Source organism: Eptatretus burgeri, chromosome 6, assembly GCF_056783735.1.
Source record: "Eptatretus burgeri isolate ZD-2024b chromosome 6, Ebu_testis_v1, whole genome shotgun sequence".
Lineage (NCBI taxonomy): Eukaryota > Metazoa > Chordata > Myxini > Myxiniformes > Myxinidae > Eptatretus > Eptatretus burgeri.
In genome coordinates, this window is record NC_140966.1 from 46,668,002 (window position 1) to 46,687,358 (window position 19,357).

A 19,357-nucleotide genomic window follows, 5' to 3' on the forward strand; every position below is an offset into this window, starting at 1 on the left:
AGCAAGACCGGGTTAGTTGCACAAATGCACTGCACGTTCATTCACGCCGAGCATTGAGGCCTTCTGCAGGAAAGTGCAGTTACATTGGGTTGTAGACATCATTCTTATGGAGGACTCAAGGTTCCCAAAACAGAAGTTCCATTTTGAACTGCGTGATTATATTGGTAAGTAGGCTGGGCAAAATAAATGTACAAAGACATACTTAAGCTCTCTATGAAAGGTTTTAAAATCCTATCAACAACTGGGGGCAGGTAGTTGACTGCTAAATCACAAAGATAGATGAATGAAACGGTCTCAAAATATGACTGATAAGAATGCCAGACCAGCAGCAGCCATTGCTGGCCAACATCTTCTGCCCCCCCCCCCACTATTAAAGGACATGCCATTCCCAGGTTACCCTATGCAGTCATCTGAGTTGCCGTTGCCATAGATGACCTTAGGTAGTTGTGGGACTGCCACATGCCACAGACAACCAAGAATAAATAATACAATCGGCAAAAAGATGCCATCTGTCGAGAACCATTCATAAATAGTTAATTTTTTTTGATTTCCCTTGTACTCATTATATCACCTCCATATTATTTGCGGCTTTCAGAGTCAGAATTCATTCGTTTAAGCTGCTTTTATTGGGGGTGGGGAGGGATTAGTTGCTGCTGACTTTTTTTGTACACATGGTCGATGCTGGTGGAAGAGCTAGAGCAAAATGGAATGGAACAAAATGGAAAGGGGGAAACAACAACAGTGAGATCAAGGGGAGGGGAGAAGGACACATGGGGTGAACCAGCTGCACACCAGCTGAAACGGAGCAAGAAGAGGAAGGGGAAAACAGGAACGAAACAGATAAGGAACAAACCAACTGATAAATGAAAAGAGGTGAGGGAGAGGGGTCGGGGTAGGGAATAACAATAACCAGGAAAAGGGAAGTGCTTGGGAATGGGGGTTATTTAGGGTATAATAGATCATTAGTAAAGATGGGGGATGACCTGAGGTAGTGGTGAACAGCTGTCTTGAAGCCCTGGAGGGAAGAATGGGACTGAACAGAGGAGGAATTGGTTCCACCGGCGAGAGAAAAGAGCAACAAATGAGTGGAGGTGAGGAGTGAGCCTAGCTTTTGGGAGTTCAACCAGGTGAGAGGTACTGTCAGACAGTGTGTGCCCTGCAGAAACATGGATGGGACAGAGCCACGAGAGGAAGAGGGTGCAAGACCAAAAAGGAGGCGGTATAATACAGAGAAGGCACCAACCTGTATGAGATACAAAAGTAACAAGCATATACACTCAGCTTTGTCGTGGGAAAGCTCAATGATTTTGAAGGCCTTACTTTATATGGCTTCAAGAGGGGAAAGGTACGAGGCAGGGGCACCAGCCCAAAGGGGAGAGCAGTACTCCAAGCTGCAAATGAAGGTGTTGAAGGTTGTCAAAAGTTCAGATTGGCCAAGGAAAGACCTTCCCAGTTGGCAGCTGGCTTTGGAGGCCATTTTGGAAATATGGTCTGTCCAAGAAAGGGCATGCCTGATGGTGAGGCCAAAAAGATTGTGTGACTTAACCTCTTCAAGTGATTTGTTCAGGAAATAGAAGAGAGGATTTTCCACATGGTCCTTTCAGAGAGACAGAGTGAGTGTGTGGGATCTGTCAGGGTTGAAAAACATTCTAAATGATGGACCAGCTCTTGATTCTAACAAAATCTGCAGAGATGGAAGAGGCTGCTGCCTGCCTATTTGAAGAATGACAAATGATACGACAGAGGGTGTTATCATCAACGAAGAGATAAGCAGGATTTTCGAGGGAATTACAAAGATCATTGATGAAGATTGAAAACGAGGCTGGGCCCAAGACACTGTCTTGGGGGCACTGCAGCCTTGATAGTGAGAGAAGATGAGAGGTTGATCAGATGTTGTTTTCTGGCTTTCCTGAGAGTGGCCACAAACTTGTTCTGGGATTGGTGGAATGATTTGAGGTTGCCTTCGGTTAGGCTTCCTTCCAGGAAGAGAAGGAAAGTTTTTTTTTGAAGGCAACTGCCTCACCACAGGGTTTTGTGTACTATGGGTGAGAGGATGGGTAAGATAACTTCAGACAAGATGCTATGAACCTGTACATAAGAGAAGATAGCTTGGATAGAAGGACTCCCAGGTGGTATTACTATCAGGAGAGGTGGAAATGAAAGACCAGTCTAGACATGAGAGGGAAGCTTGTAGTCTCTGCCAGTCAGCTTGTGTGAACTGCCAGACTCTATGGCACACACTTCCAATAGCCAGAGACATGTTGACTCTCACAAGTGCACAATCAGTTGAACCTGTTGGAGCTGAAGAGGAACAGGAGACATAAGGAGAAAACGTAATCATTACCAAGTCCAGAAGTGAGGATGTGCTACTGGGAGAAATCCAGGTTGGAAAGATCACTGCCCATGGAGGCACAGAAGTCCTTTGCTGCAATGACATGAGGTACCAACACCTAGCCAATTGGCATGGTGACAGTTGGAATCACCACAAATGAGGAAGAGAGAGAATTGGGATGGGTGGCTATAAGATCGTCCATATTGGCAGAGAGAGGGCATTGTAGATGGAGTCGTCCCTGTTTGGAGGATGGTGCAGCATACAGAAGAACAAAAGGTGGTTGTGGAGGGGAATACACAGCCAAAGGTACTCCTGGGGATTAGGAGGAGGAAGGGGATTACATGGAGAGTGGGAAATGGAGTTCTTGACATAAACTGCAACTCTGCCACCAGAATGGGGTTCAGGCCTGTTGAATTGGAAGGAAAAAACAATACCCAGAGAGAAACACTGAGGAACTGGGGACATCCTGTGGGAGGAGGGATTCTGTTTGGCAGATAATGCCAGGTTTACTCATGACGGATTGAACATCTATGTTCGGTACTCAAAGTCGAGGCTCTTGGAGGAGCGAGAACAAAGAACATATCAGGTTGTAACTGAACAAAAGGAACAGTTGCTTTGAGTTGAACAAACTCGCTGGTGGAATGGGCATCAGATTGGAGCAAAGACTTCAGATATTGGAGGTCCATAGATTTATGGATGGGGGGGGGTTGCTGCTGGCAGGGGGTGTGAAGGAGGGGAGGAGGGGTGGAAGGAAAATGTGGAATGGATCATGGAGGGGGTGAGATTCTGGGGAAGCAGAGAGGGACCCGGATGCTGGATGCTGGGGAAACAGAAAGGGTGTTGGGTGTGTTGTGAATGCCACACACTATGAATTTAATGCTTTCATTTTGCAATCACAAATTACTTCCATCAACATTTCATTTCTAATTATATAATGTTGGCCTTTGGGTTGGGGGGGGTGGGGAGGGAGAGAGAGCAAAACCATTTTTAGCTTACTTTTATTTCCCAATGGAAAATATTTGTTCTCACATGTGTGGATACTCTCAAACCAGAATGTCACAATGAATTCACACCTGCACACTTACCATGCTGTTACATCATTGGGGTCTGGGGATGATAAAAGTAATGCCAATTAACATGTTCGATATTACTGTCTGTCTTTCCTCACAACACTTTTTCACCAAATTATTCTGTTATGCTCCTCACCAATTCCACTTAAAAGTGGGAAATCAGATTACAACCGTAACAATAAAGTCAGAAATAAGTGATCCAATGACAGCAAAAAAGATTTGAGGTCATCATCAGTTTGGATCTATTCTAGGTTTCACAAACTCCCCCTCTCTCTTTTCCTGAAGGGTGCAGTTTCAGCATACTCACTAACTGAGTTGGGGCCTGCTGGAGCCCACGTGTTGGAAGCTTTGCACTCTGGAGGAGCAGCTCCCAAAGTTGGGCAACCTCCTTGGGGGTGGCGGCGGCGTGGAGGCGAAACGCTGCTCCTCGGACTCAACCCTTTATGCAGACAAGTGCCCCAACTAGTTGATGAGTGCTGCAGCTACATCGAGAGGCACGGTATAGAGAGCATTACTCAACAACACATTCTATTACTTTAAAGACTACTTTGCTGCATAGTGTGATACTCTGACTCGAGGAATATGAGGTTGATGTTGATGATGTAAACAAGAAATACTTAATTCATTTCTGTAACACTCTCTTTCCCATTTCTACTACGAGCCACAGTGAAAATGAAATTGTAAGGAATGGAGAGGTTTAACAGTGTCGTGGTTTAGGGGTACTGATCATGCTGACCCTTTGTTTTGGAGTGATTTCCCAGTTGTGTCATTGATGTGGATGGGGGGTATGGTATGCTTATACACACATTGTGTAAGCATACAAACCGTGCTTCCCCATTGTCTCGGGTCGCTCACCGGCATTTGCTTTTTCATTAACTTTTTTCATTAATTTATATTTTCATTTGTGGATGCTTTCCAATGATTCTGTGATTTTTCTTGGTGTATTGGCTTCGATGTTCATCGGCATGCAAAATTACAGTTCTTCCCCATTGTCTTGGGTCGCTCACCTGCAGTTCATTTTTCATTTATTTAGTTTCATTTATTTATATTTTAATTTCTGGAAGCTTTCCAATGGTTGTGTGATTTTTCCTGGTATATCAGCTTATCAGCTTCAATGTCTGTCGGCAGACAAAATTACCATGCTTCCTCATTGTCTCGGGTCGCTCACCTGCATTTTTTCATGTATTTTTATTTATTTATTATCATTTATTTATATTTTCATTCACGGATGATTTGAAACAGTTCTGTGATTTTTTTTTTCTTCCTGGTGTATTGACTTTGTTGTCTGTTGGTGCACAAAATTACCATGTTTCCCCATCGTCTCGGGTCGCTCACCTGCATTTTTTTCATTGATTTATTTTTCATTTATTTATATTTTCATTTATGGATGTTATCTGACGATTCTGTGAATTTTTTCGGTGTCCCGGCTTCGATGTCCATCGGCAAGCAAAATTTCAGTTTCCTACGTCACCCAGAAGGTCCCGATCTTTAATATCAGTCAGTGAGTCAGTGGTTAGAAAGAGCTTTATGTAATATATATATATATATATATATATATATATATATATATATATATATATATATATATATATATATATATATATATATATATATATATATATATATATTGTTGTGGTTACCAAATTCGCAAACCACCATTCAGGTCCCTTAGGTGAGGTATCTCGGTAAGTACATGTGTAGTTAGGCCCAAACCCGTTGTCTAGTGGGAATACATGTCATTTATGCGTGCTGCGACTCTTCAGGATAGCCGTTTTTCTTTTGCTATCTTTATTTTGGACCAACCGCCATGATTACCACCACAACCACAACATCAACCACCAACCACAACGCCGCTTCACCACAACCGCCACGACCTTCACGTCACACCTCGCAGCCGTAGCATCGCCACCGTTCTTGCCCCGCTGTGGGTACCGGTGTTGGACTCGTGCAGGGCGCGCGTCGAACAGCGTGTACAAAATCACGGATTTTGTGCTTCAAAAACGGATCAAAAACGACACACGCCCACTTTTTGCCGTCCAATCGGTGAGCGAGGGGCGAATTGGCCCCGCCCCCAGGGCGATCGATATATGCAAATTTATGGATCAAAAGCCTTCACGCCCACTTTTTCTCGGGCCAATGGGGAGTGAGGTGAAAGGTCAAAGGGAGGGGGTCAAAGGCGAAGCTACAGGGCGGATAAAAGGACCGTGTTCGTCAGTCAGAAGAGGAGAGTCAGAAGAGTCGAGAGGCGGAGAGTCGGAGAGTCGAGAGTCGGAGAGTCGAGAGTCGGAGAGTCGAGAGGCGGAGAGTCGAGAGGCGGAGAGTCGAGAGGCGGAGAGTCGAGAGGCGGAGAGTCGAGAGGTGGAGAGTCCAGAGGCGGAGAGGAGAAGTCGAGAGGCGGAGAGTGGGAGAGTCCAGAGGCGGAGAGTAGGAGAGTAGGAGAGTCGGAATCAGAGAGTCAAGACTTCGCGGGCGGTGGAGCTGCTCGTCGTGTGCGTTGGAGTCGGAACGGAGGGGACGGAGCTGTGGAAAGGCGGCGACACCAGACGAGGGGGTGCTCGCGTCGTGCAGGGAGCTGCACCCGAGGGAGGCCGACAGCGCGACCTAGCCGAGGTGGAGACGCTCGTCGCGGGATAATAAAGATCCTCTATACCCCGAGCATCAGCAACCCCCTCCTGTTTCCCCCCGCGCTGAGATAGTGCGACCAAGGGGGCCCCTTTCCCACCCCCTACCAGACACTGTCCGCGAGGCCCGCGGAGTTGAGGCGCCATCGCCGCTCCGCGTCTCATCACCAGACGGGTAGGCGCGACCCGGTCTCGGCCTCAGGCCCGCCTCATCCTTGAGGGTATTTCTTTTCCTTGGTTTTGGGTATGTGTTGTCGGCGCCGTCTGTGAAGTAGAATTGTATAAGTGTTGCCGTGTGCTCGGTAGTCGGTATTAGCTCTGCATTGTGTTTTCGCTTTTATATTTGCTTTTTGTGTAAATTGCATTGTGTCTTTTCTGTGTGCTTTTGGTGGAATTGAATATGTGTGCTTCCCGTGTGCCGCGAATAAATGTGCTTTGTGTTGAACTGTTTCCCGCTTCGCTTCGTCATTTCTCCCATTGAATCCTCATCTTGCTTCACGTAAAGGGTTGGTCGTGGGCTGAATACGCCCGATAATTAATCGAACCGTCGAGGTCGACGATAACACCGCTCGGTTATTCTGATAGTACGGAACGGGTCGCTTAAGTGGCCCGTGTCCGAAGTCGACCTGCGGCGAGGTGCGATCGCCCGGTCTACCCTCCGCGTGGGTACTTAGGTAGGTCGAATTTGGCGAGCAACCCTATCCCACGCGGGGGCTGATTGGCTCGATCGCGGTGAGACCGAAAGGTCCACCCGTGACTGGTTCCCGGCGTTAGTCCGAGAGGGTCACGACTGGATTGTCCGTCCGGTGGGCGACGTGCCGCGATTCGAGTTACGTGGCCGTCAGCACGCCGGCGGGCGCGAATCCGCAACAATATATATATATATATATAATATATATATATATATATATATATATATATATATATATATATATATATATATACATATTAGGGTGCATCAAACGCCCCCTTTTTTGCGAAAGTTTGAAAAACATAACGGCGATAGGACAGATGTGTTCAAATACATGAAAAAGCATTTCTCATTTTTTTTCAGAATTTTCGGTCATAATCTTGGGGGTCCACATCGGGGTCAAAATTCAGGCATGCAGCTCCTGCGCATTTTTCAGAATAAGTGTTATTTTTCACTGTATAGTGATCAAAACTTGTGTCTGGTGGTGGAATAATTCTGACATATCAATGTACTGCTCCTTTGGTGATGTTTGTAACACGGTTGGCTTGTAATTTGTTGGCACAGTTTCCCGGAAAATTTGATTGGCTCTATATCACTGGAACATCACCAAAGGAGCAGTACATTGATATGTCAGAATTATTTCACCATCAGACACAAGTTTTGATCACTATACAGTGAAAAATAACACTTGTTCTGAAAAATGCGCAGGAGCTGCGTGCCTGAACTTTGACCCCGAAGTGGAACCCGAAGATGATGACCGAAAATTCTGAAAAAAATGAGAAATGCTTTTTCATGTATTCGAACACATCTGTCCTATCGCCGTTATGTTTTTCAAACTTTCGCAAAAAGGGGGCGTTTGATGCACCCTAATATATATATATATATATATATATATATATATATATATATATATATATATATATATATATATATATATATATTCATGTATATCGACTGTTCGTAGCAAGTCTGTCCATGATTGTTCCATCAAACTCCCATGACCCACACCAGCCATGTTGTTACCAAAACCTCAATTTTCACGAATAAAGAAAGCATTCCGCACAGGTGAATGACATTTGCTGTTCAGTTCTCTGCTGTATAATTGAATATATGTGATGTTGCACTTCATGGAGATGTTCGAATAGTCGAATATCGAATGAAAAAAACAATTGAAAATGTCGAATGGATTATATTTATTCAGTCGCTCTGCAAACGCTAGTATGAGATATCTTGTTGAGTGTGAGAAGTATGAGAGATCTTTACTTAAAACTAACCACATGGTTTTTAGAGTGCTGCAGTAAAATAGTTGTATCTCAAGCCTCGCAGGTGTCATGCCATTGGTCTCAACAAAATGAATATGGACGTAGATGAGGAAAGTATCTCTCACCTCCAAAATTACACGTTGGGTGTTCAAGAATATTAAAATTGGATGATATATGGAAACTACTTTAAAAAGTGCAACAAAGATGTCTTTGCAAACAGACCATCAGCAAAACAAAACCAGGCAGGGAGCTTAGCAACAAGAACATGACTATGCACAAGTCAGTGAAGAATGTAATAAACTTATTTATTTTTTATTATTCTTTAATGACCCAATTTATTCTCACCATATAGTGGGGTCGGCCGAGGAGGACGGTTCTGGCTCAAGGCTTTCACGAACCGTCTGACGTTTGACTGGCAGTAATTCTTTCAGGTTGCCGGCAATAATTTGCCTCCTATTTGCGAAAGACAACGTTGGATCCATAACGTCTACCAGTGCCTAGTGCTGGCATACGGGTCCTCCGGCTTAATGTCCTTCTGATAGTGCACGCATTGATGCATTACCCTGCATGTAAAACACCAGGCTGACACTTTATATCTGGGTCGTCGATATATGAACCCAGGTTTCACAACTCAAAGGCAGGTGCACATACCTCCAAGCTATCCTGCCAGGGGAGACACTTTATAGTGTACAGTATATCTCTTTTATTACAATAACAATAGAGGTATAATTATTTTAATATGGCTTGTGAGTTGTTTGCATGCTTTCTATCACAGTATACCTTGCCAATGCTCCATTGCAGTGTGGCCAAACTCTCACCTCTATGAGGCTCTGGTTGTGGGAGTATAAAGTCTTACAAATCGAGAACATTAGAAGGACTCAATTAATTTATTTCTCATATATGAGGAAAAATTAATGAAGATCCAGCTTGTATGATTATCTCCATACCTACATCAGAAGCATTGTCCTTTGTTAAAGCCAGAGGTGAATTTTGTGGTTCTAAGTACAATTTCCAAATTGATTGTTCATCTACAAAGAGCCATCTTCTACTGTACCAGTAACCAAATGGAATAAGGCTGACATTTTGTTTTTATTAGTGTTAGATACTTAATGGTATCTCTTTATTTTACTTTTTTTGAAATGCTGGCAGAAGTACGTGCAACATTATTTTTTCCCCCAAGAGGACATACATTAAATTCTCACAATGATGAATAAATAATTATCACCATCAAGGGAGCATTAGCCAAGTTCAAAACCAATTATAGATGGAATATAAAATAAAACGATAATAATCTTGATGTTTGATGGAAATATCGTGCAAAACACGCAAAGATTTGTTCCTTCAACTGATCTTTCCAGAAAAAAAACAATTGGTTGATGAGATTCAGCCGCTGATGGTTGTGGCAGCCATTTTCCACTGCCATCAAAAATTTGAGATGGCCCAATATCCAAATCTGTTCATAATATGTTAGGCTACTAGTGTGCCAAATTTGGTGCTTTCCTCACAAAATGCACAATTGTTATGTTAAGTTGCCCCACTATTGTGAATGAATTACGCAGAAAGTGGCTAATTTATTCATTCTCTAAAATTCTGCTGCAAGTTCATCATGAAATTTCAGACTTGCAACGAGTATGCAACAACAGAATGTGTATATGTGTTTGTGGCTGTTTTGAAGTTATGAGTGCCCAATTTTATAGAAGAAAAATGCACTCGATTGTGTAACGAAGAGTAGTCCTAACAGTATAATTTTTTTTGTCTAGGCCTATGTACGGAGGGCATCTTTCGAGTGGGTGGCTCAAGGAAGAGAGTGAAGCAGGTCAGGCTCAACATGTGTGAAATGGTGAAATGATGTTTATCTGTGAAGTTGTTTCTTCGTTGAAAGCCTGAGTTTGACTTGCTGACATGACTGGAATCTGACCTGCAATGATAGTGTTAATCAATTCATTGTACATTTGCTCACACACCACAAAACTTTTGGGTTTGCCTGCTCCATGTTCCCATCAGAGCATCGTTCATAATGATGAAAAGTCTCAGGCTCAAGTATGCTAAACTATGTTGATTTGTCACTTGTCTATTCCTGCCCTTATAATTCTTGTTCAAGGATCACTGTTATCTCTTAATGCCCTTGTCCTGCATGTAATATATGGTTGTACAAGTAATATATGGTTGTACAATACAATATGGTCCTCTGTGAGACTTGTGTCTGTAAAAAAGAGGGTAAAATGGGAGTGCGTTTGACAACCTTTCACCCTTTTATGACATGTACATTCTCTTCTGACCTCCTCCTTTTTGTACACCAATGTTCTTGCAACATAATCTTCATTGTGTTGTGTCCCTGAGTTGTTGGGAATGTGGAGACGACACAGGCTTGATCGGCTGAGTGGCCTACTCCTGTGCTTGGGTTTTTTTTTGTGTTTTTCCAATCCTTCCCGCTCCCTTCTTTTTAAATTAAATTAAATTTTTCTTAGTTACACACCCCTCCTACCTTCTTGTGTACTTCATTCACATAAATGGATCATCGTGATTCCATTGTAGACCTTAGGTTTCATTACTAATTGAATAATATCCTGAATTGAAGTTAATAGTCCCTGACCAGTTTCACCAGAGGGTAATATAAGTTGACTGTTCGTCCGTCCGTCCATCCCACCGTGGTTTTTCCAACTTGATTCCCGTTCCCTTTAACATATTCAGCTGAAACTTGGCGCACGGCTTTATTATCATAAGTTTCTGAACAAGTTCCGATTTTCAGGGCGTTTTGTTAATTTTTTTTTAGAGTTATATACTTTTTATATTTATAAAATATCATGTCGGTAGGGGACATGTGTCGCAAAGCAATTCTCGTTCTTGTTAACTTGGTGTTGTGCTTGAGGAACTACATGGTTGAGCATGTTATCTTTCAAAAGGATGTTCAAACAGCCATGACCGTGAAGCCCCCATTGAGCTCTTACAGCGCTGAAGTTTGGAAAAATTCAGTTGTTACTCAATTTTCATGGAACATTCAACCGAGTCTCCTTTTGTGGAGAATCAAAACTTAGGTCTGGTTTGGATAGGTGATGCCGGCAGTCTGACCAAGTAAGGAATTTTCATTAGGTTGATTGGGTCTAATATGGTGGCATCCTTCTGCTTTGAAGTTCCTTGTATTAGAGAAGTTTGCACTTGAAGCAATATCCTGAAACTTGCATTTCGGTGAAGATGCAATCTCACAGCCAGTCTCTCCGACAGCCTGCTTGGTTGATAAGTGTGAACGATTAAATGACATGCAAGGTAGTTGCAGACACTGTAGTTTACCAGTGCAGCAAATATGATGAAAATGTCGTCATGGCACAGGGCGGAGAGTAGGAATGTGTAACAAATTGTTTTAATATAAATTGTTCACCTCGCAATGCCAAAATGGCTCGTAGGTCGATCACGTCACATTTGATTGCCTCAGATCTTTCAATCAGTTATTATTAAAACAAAAGGATTATAGGAAAATACTACATTGACATACACGCATTCAATGAAACATAGACTGTGCTGTCTTGTGACACCGTGGTTATTCCATTATGTGCAGTACACAAATAATTTCACTATATTTGGTGCTGATTATTAACTCGCCACAAAATTATACCACTGGTCCGCATCATTTCAGAGGTCTTGGTTTTCTCAACGGTTCTCATATGCTTTTTTCATGCTGAATTTAGAAATTATCTCATTTCTCTCAATCAGGTCAAGTTTTTATGCTATCTCAGTTTTAAGGAAAAAAAATAATCAAAATTTTTGTTTTTTTTAATTAGCATTTTTTTAATTCAAAATCAGACTTACATTGACAGAAAATGTACAAACTATATATAAAATGACGCACAAGTACCGTTAATGTGAAATTCAACATTAAAAAGACGAAGGAAAACAGCGACTGCTGGAGTGACTGAAGTTGGGTGTTGCCAGAAACAACGATTTATCGATATTTTTCTGAAATTGAAATGAAAGTAATTGAGAAGGCACTTTCTTCCACATTAAGTGTACTTGTGTGTCATTATATGTATAGTTTATACATTTTCTGTAAATGCAAGTCTGATTTTGAATTTAAAAAATGCTAATTTAAAAAACAGAAATTTTGATTATTTTTTTTTTCCTTAAAACTGAGATAGCATAAAAAACTTGACCCGATTGAGCAAAATTAGATACATTTCTGAATTCAGCATGCAAAAAGCATATACGAACCATTGAGAAAACCTAGACCTCTGAAAAAAATTATTTAAAATGCAGCCCAGTGAAGTATTCCTCATCACATACGATTTAAAATAATTCACACAATACTTAACGGTTCCATAACACTTGAACCTTATTTGGCAATGTCCTTCTGTATCATTAATAACAATGGCGTTTAGGTTAAAAACATCAAACACATGTCATGTTTCATCACCCCAAGGAAACAATCCTAGTTTATGCCAGAATGCTTTCCTTTAAAACACTTGCTATTCAGTTTCTTTGTGCACAACCGTAACAATCATACATCACTGACATTGAAACGATGAGGGGGATTAAAAAAAAAAACCACATGGGCTGAATGATCATCTGGCTTTTATAAAGAATGTGCTGTAATAAAGAATACACGATTGCTTGCAAGATACTTTTCACATTTTCTTGGGAGGTATTCGTTTTAGTTTGCTCACCTGACTTAAACAATCCCCATGGGTTTGCATCCATGGGGAGGGGGGAATTCCTCCTTTGGAAATGCCCCGCTGAGTGTGGTGAGAAAGGTGACGCCGTTGTTGTGGCATCGCCCGGGAAGTGATGGCACTCCCTCCAAGCTCAGCGGTTGTGTTTTCCTCGTCCAACCGTCCTGTGTTGTGTGTGTGTATGTGTGTGTGTGTGTGTGTGTGTGTGTGTGTGTGTGTGTGTGTGTGTGTGTGTGTGTGTGTGTGTGTGTGTGTGTGTGTGTGTGTGTGTGTGTGTGTGTGTGTGTGTGTGTGGGGGGGGGAGGCCTGCTATGAGCCTTCGAGGCTGTACAAAAAACAACCAAACAAGCAAATATAAAAACAGCAACTTATGATGGCGTTAAAAAAGTTCTCAGAACAAGAGAGAGTTAATTTGTCCAAGATTTATTTGTAGTTATTAGTTTTAATTATTTTGGCATTTCTTAGACTATTTTATCTTCTTTCAAGAGCTTTATGAATGCCCTGTGCACTTGTATGTTGACAAGAAATTTGTTGGCATGTCTTGGGCTATTTTTAGTTAGATTCTTGCTCCTTCAACTTTTTGAAATCCCCAACAATGGCCATATATTACAAGAAATACCAATAGAATAATGATTGTTGTTATGCCAATTTTTTCAATGTGCACAGTTGAGAGAAGCATACGATTCTGGGCTTCCGGCTCCACTTGCTGCTTCTCCAAGTGTACACGATGTGGCTGCACTGCTAAAGGAATTTTTGCGCTCTCTTCCTGATCCACTGCTTACCCGAGCTCTCACTCCAGCATTCCTTACGTCACAAGGTGAGAGATAACAGATCTGAAGAATTATTTCAGCTTCCACTCCAAAACAGAAATATCAGACAGCGTTACATGCAGAGAGACATTCTCGTCCAGCCATTAGCATCTCTTCACCTTTATATCCTGTACAAGTTTGAAATAATGTGATTTATGCGTGATATAATTATATTTATAGACAGGTTGATCAAGATGTTGTGATTATTTTGTTAAAAGAAATAGAATGGAATGTATCGAGATTAAGGAAAAGCATTTTAAGAAACAGGCTTGGACACATGTTTTTCCGTTAAGAAAAACCTTTCTATATACAAAAAAAAGTTTTAAAATCCAAACATTACAACAAAGTACATGCAATTAAGTACAAAACCGAAGGTACATGGGTCATCCAGACCTTGTTAAAAAGAATGCACATGCCTTTTGTTTGGCCCTCGGGTTAAGATGTGTGGTCATACACAAACCGCATGTACAAATATATGGGCCCAATTACAAAATGCATGGCCATACAACAAACCCAAATGATTTTGAGAGGCTTTTTCACCTGAGAAAGTCGGGAAGTTTCTGGAAACCCTAGACTCTGCAACACGTTCAGACAGCATTCTGAAAACCTGCTATGCTACTCGAGCAGCATATCCTCGTTCTGCTCAGTTGAGCTCATTTGCCCTAGGTCACATTGCATCTACCTGGGTGTCAGCAAACATCACTGCATAACAAAAAAGGTGCAAAAAGCAGATTATTTAAACTAAAGGCCCATCAGCTTACTTCCAATAATTATAAGCATAGTCATGGAATCTATCATTGCAGTTGACATCAAATCCTTTATTTTTTCCCCCAACAGCTTGACTTCAGACTATAAATTAGGTTTTCAGACAGGAGATCATGACCATCTATTTAGACAAATATTGAGCATTTGACACAGCCTGGCACTCTGATTTGATCTCCATTCACTCAGCCTATGGCATTCAAGGCCATCTCCTCTCATAGCTTACTGGCTTCCTCCACACTCTTCGTGAGCAAATGCCTATCAAGGGATCCGTCCATCTCCTCTCCCTATTGCAGAGGTTACAGAGTGCCCCAGGGCAGTGTCTTTGGCCCAGTTTTATTCCTTTTGTCAACAATCTTTTTGATTCTCTGGAAAACCCTATTTGTCTTTTAGATAATAACTCTATATTCTATCATAACACAGTACTTCATCCATCAGATAGGCAGGCAGCAGTCTCTTCCCTCTCTTTAGACCTTGACAGAATCAGAATGTGGTGTAACACTTGGAATACATATTTCATGGCAAATCTCACATTCTGTCTCTCCCCTTTGGCACCTCTGCCTCATACCTTTCACATCTTGATTTCATCCATATCCCACAATGCTCTAAAAAAATCATTGGAATCTCCCATGACAAAGCTAAATCTCTGGGTCTGTTTTTTCCACATTGCAAGCAAGTTTTGTGGCCTTTTTATTATCCTTCACCCCTTCCCCGCTCCTCCCCCCCCACCCCCAAAGATCTCCCCAGGATTCAAGTGTGTTACGAGTAACCTACTTCTGGTGAAACTCCCAAAATACAGGCTCACTGTTCACCTCCACTCATTTGTTCCTCTTCTCTCCCACCTGTAGAACCAACTTCCTTTGTCTGTTGAAGCCCATTCTTCCCTCCAGGGCTTCAAGAAGGATTTTCAACACCTACTCAGGTCATTCCCCATCCCTACTCATGTTCCTTTCTACCCCCATTAACTCTCTCCAAGCCCACCCCTTTCTCAGCAGGTTGTTGTATTATCTCCACTCTGGCGCTCTCTCTCTCTCTCTCTCTCTCTCTCTCTCTCTCTCTCTCTCTCTCTCTCTCTCTCTCTCTCTCTCTCTCTCTCTCTCTCTCTCTCTCTCTCTCTCTCTCCAGCTATTTTTCTGCTAATTTGTTGCACTGGAAACCTCCACCCCCTTCGGGAGATTTGGCAGTCATCTTCCTCCCCCACCCCTGTCATAGATACATGGGGAGAGTGATGGGGTAAAGAACAGCACAGTGTCAGGCAGGTATAGGTAAAGCTGATGGGGTTTTATATTGTATTCATAGAGGGATAACTTGTAAATCAAAAGGAGGTAGTTTTAACACTGTGTGGGAATTTAACGATGCCTCATCTAGAATATTCTGTTTAGTTTTGGTCACCACATCTAAGGAAGGATGTAGCTGCTGCCATAGAGAGAGTTCAGCATGAGGATACAAGATTATTTCTGGCCCAAGTTATACTTGGCTATGAGAAGCAGCTGAAGGAGATGAGATTTTATACACTAGAAAGGAGGTGATTATGAGGGGACACGATCGAGATGTTTAACATTATGAAAGGGAAAGACAGAATAAGCGCAGAAAAGTTTTTCAACAGAATAGACAGTCATTGGACCAGAGGCCAAGAGCATAAGAGTAAAAAGGAGGAGAGTTAATAAAGCGGGTTTCTTTCACTCAGAGAGTGGTTAATGCATGGAATGTTCTTCCTGCAAAGGCAGCGGCAGCAGAAATAGTTAAGTTTAAATTGGAATCCAATCGGTACCTCCTAGCATCATGGCGTACGGTAGTACTCCATAGAGGGATGAGATGGAAATAAAAATGGCCACACATTCAAATGTGTACACAATGATATGCTTTATAAACTCCTATAAAGTGGTCATCAGCATTTAAAAGCCAAAGCTTTTATTCTTGAGCGTTTTCTGAACTACCAAGACTTAAAAAGATGCCATAATTCTATCGCTGAAGTACTACATTTGGAGATCACGGAAACGCCAATTTGTACTTCTTTTTCTTCTTCTTCCCCTCTCAAAACAATGTAAAACTGTCTCCCAACCGACCTCAATAACTGCTGAAGCCATCATGGTGATTCCAACGTGAGGAAGTTACTTTGTCTCTGGGCTAGTGCACGCAACCCAAAATTTAAAAATATATATAAACTATTAATAGTTTTATTACGAAACGAAATAGGACGTAAATGTGGACCCAACCAAACCAGGCCAGGATCGTGGGAGGTGGGGGCGAGGGGGGGGGGAGATGGACACAACCATTGCAAAAGCGATACATATCCAAACCTTCCCCCAAATCAACTGAAACAAGTGCTAAAACAATTTAATAACATATTGATTTAATCCAATCCAAAATAACAAAATATATAAAACATTAAGCATGTTTTTAAAAAAAAATGATAATCGCATTGGTTCACATATGTGGTAATCCATGTAGTGGACTGAATCAAAAAGCCAAGGTTAAGAGGGGGGGGGGATAGAATGTACCATGAATCAAATTTAATAACATAGATGGATTTAATCCATTCCAAAATAACAGAGCATATAAAACATTTTGCATTTTATTACTTTAAGAAATTGCAGAAACAAAAAAAAATATGTAAAAACATGAATTAAAATTTTTTTAAACAATGAAACAAGGTAGGAATGACACCACATTATGATGCCACAATACAACATCACAATCTGCTTATGGATTACAATCACAATATCTTTTGACATTTTACATCCCTCCATGTTTTTACATTTAAAACCTTTTTTTTCTTGTTTCTGCAATTTTTTAAGTATTAGATATAGAAGGATGCAGGGCAGGACTTGTAGGTAGCTTGCGTGTGGATGGGTGACAGTAGCTGTTGTTGACGTGGTGCAGGCATGATGGGCTGATTGGCCTCCTCCTGCACCAAAGTTCCTTTGCATTCCTTGCATAACCCGACACATCATCATCAGTGACATCACCATATCAATCCAATCATATTGATGAATTAATGTAATGTTGAACCAAGTGGGAATAATATCTCAGCAAAACCGAATTAGAGAAAGTGATGACATTGCGAGAACCTCAAAGTTTACATTATTATAATTTGTGAAATTAGTCATCAAGGAACAGGTCCAATTTACTATTGTACGATGAAGTCCAAATTGTCGTGAAGCTTGTTTTGCTGTTATTGACCAGCTGACATTGATGTTGTTGAGGAAGTGTAAATGTCATTTAAACTGGGACTCTGTGCTAGGTGGGCGATAATTCTGCCTCTAGGATTGGACAGTGCATTGCGGAGGCACATTCTGGGTCTCCTCATCTGCCTCCTACCCCCGTGCCATGCGGGTACTCTGCTTCGGTTACTGTCCACACTCACTCACGTCGCCCACCATGCTGAGACAATCGGAAAAGAGGTACATACAAGAACTTACACTCTTTGTGTTAATACGCTCTTCCTATTTGTTGGTGAGATTGCTCTCACAATTTCTTTCATTTTTAATTTGTGAAATGTTGTAGAAAACGGGAAGTTTTTTCAAACAGAGGCAAAAAAATTCCCTCCATGCATGTCAAACTTAAAAAAAAAATGCCTGAGAGTTTGTGTGTACAGGGTATTTGGCATCAGAAATAATTGCAAATAGCAATGTTAAAACTAAATCATCATCAAGTAGAGGATGCCTGATTTCCATAAATCCTTGTGATTTTCCTTAAGAAATACATCACCATTTGACTACTGCAGCGATTTAAAAATCTGATTACGGGACAAGAAAAATAAACATAGAATCCCAACGTATAATGGTGTCTGTAAATTGCAGTGGGTCCTGTGGTTTTCTGATTACAAGGTAGCTGTGGGTGAAGATGACCTGCTGCGATGAAAACGATTCTCATAAGTGTAAACAGAAAGATCTATGTAACATCAAAAAGGCATGATAGTGGGAATGCATTAAAGTAGACTGTCAGTCAAGGCAGTGGCTGAGCCAATGAAAGTAAGGTGGTCTCTCAGGTCGAAACACACCAGCAAAGCATGAAAAAAGACCTTGAACAGCCAGCAGAAAGTTTGGGTGAAAAAATAACAGCACGGATAGGCAAACAGCACAGTGCATTGGATGTGCCACGAGAAGCTTCATATTATGCACTGGTGATGCAAATTTAGAAAGTTTCATTTGTGGACAAAAAGGAAGAACGAATACTCACAGGAAGAATTTCAGGATGGAGTTGGTCCAACCCATTACTCCTTGCATTCTGTAGTGGGTTTGGCCCATAACTGTATCGTCTCTAATGGTGATTCTGATTATTATTTTTTACCCCCTTGTTATTGTCTTGCTTGCACATTTCTTTTGATTACTTTTTGGCTTATACCAACTTCCAATGATAAGCTTGGAAAGACAAAGAGAGGTATTTTAAAGAGACATGCATCGGGATCGAAGTGACAACAGTGGTAGAAAAACAAGATTTTTTTTTTTATATCAGAGAGATCACAGGAAGGTTTAGGTCTCGGATTGGGTTCCTTAGGAATAGAACAGGAAAATATTTGAAAGAAGAAACACAGGTGAACGAAAGATACCAAAACTCTACAAATGAGATACCAATATGATGGCATCCTTCGAAGAAAGAGAATATGAGCAAGAACCAATAGTGATAGAATGTGAGGTACGTAGAGCCCCAAAAGAGCCGGCAGATGGAAAAGCACCAGATGCTGATTAAATTGCAATATAATTAAGGTATTTGGGGAGGAGGGAATCAAAATTTTAACAGTAATCTGTACAGTGATCTGGAGTATAGCCTAAAAGGTGGACGCAGTCAGCCTATGTTAGCATTGCCAAAGAAAGGGGATGCAACAGAATGTTCTAATAACTGAACCATTGTCTTGATTTCGCATGCTAGTGAGATATTACTAAAGATCATTCAACAGAAAATAGAAGACTTCATTAAGCGAGCAATTCTCGTTGTGCAAGCGAGTTTCAGGAGCAGAAGAAGAAGCGGAACGAGAAATCAAATCGCAAATCTCAGGTGGATCATGGAAAATGCAAGGGACTATCAAAGGAAGGTGTGTGTATCTCTGTTTTATAGACTGTGTTGATCATGAATTGATGTGGATTATGATGAGAGAAATGGGGATGTCGGAGCACCTGATATGTCTAATAAGAGGCCTGTGCATTAA

At 41.5% G+C, this 19,357-nt stretch overlaps 1 protein-coding gene across 3 annotated transcripts in view; it reads left to right on the forward strand.

Annotated features, from left to right (window-relative positions):
- Window positions 1-19,357, forward strand: part of LOC147024693 (rho GTPase-activating protein 6-like) — a 95,488-nt gene that overhangs the window by 57,734 nt on the left and 18,397 nt on the right. For all 3 annotated transcript variants that reach the window (XM_085884845.1, XM_085884846.1, XM_085884847.1), the window contains 4 exons: window positions 3,688-3,901; window positions 9,737-9,792; window positions 13,304-13,454; window positions 17,476-17,612. In XM_085884845.1, coding sequence (XP_085740971.1) covers window positions 3,688-3,901; window positions 9,737-9,792; window positions 13,304-13,454; window positions 17,476-17,612 — 558 coding nt within the window. The remainder of the gene's footprint in view (window positions 1-3,687; window positions 3,902-9,736; window positions 9,793-13,303; window positions 13,455-17,475; window positions 17,613-19,357) is intronic.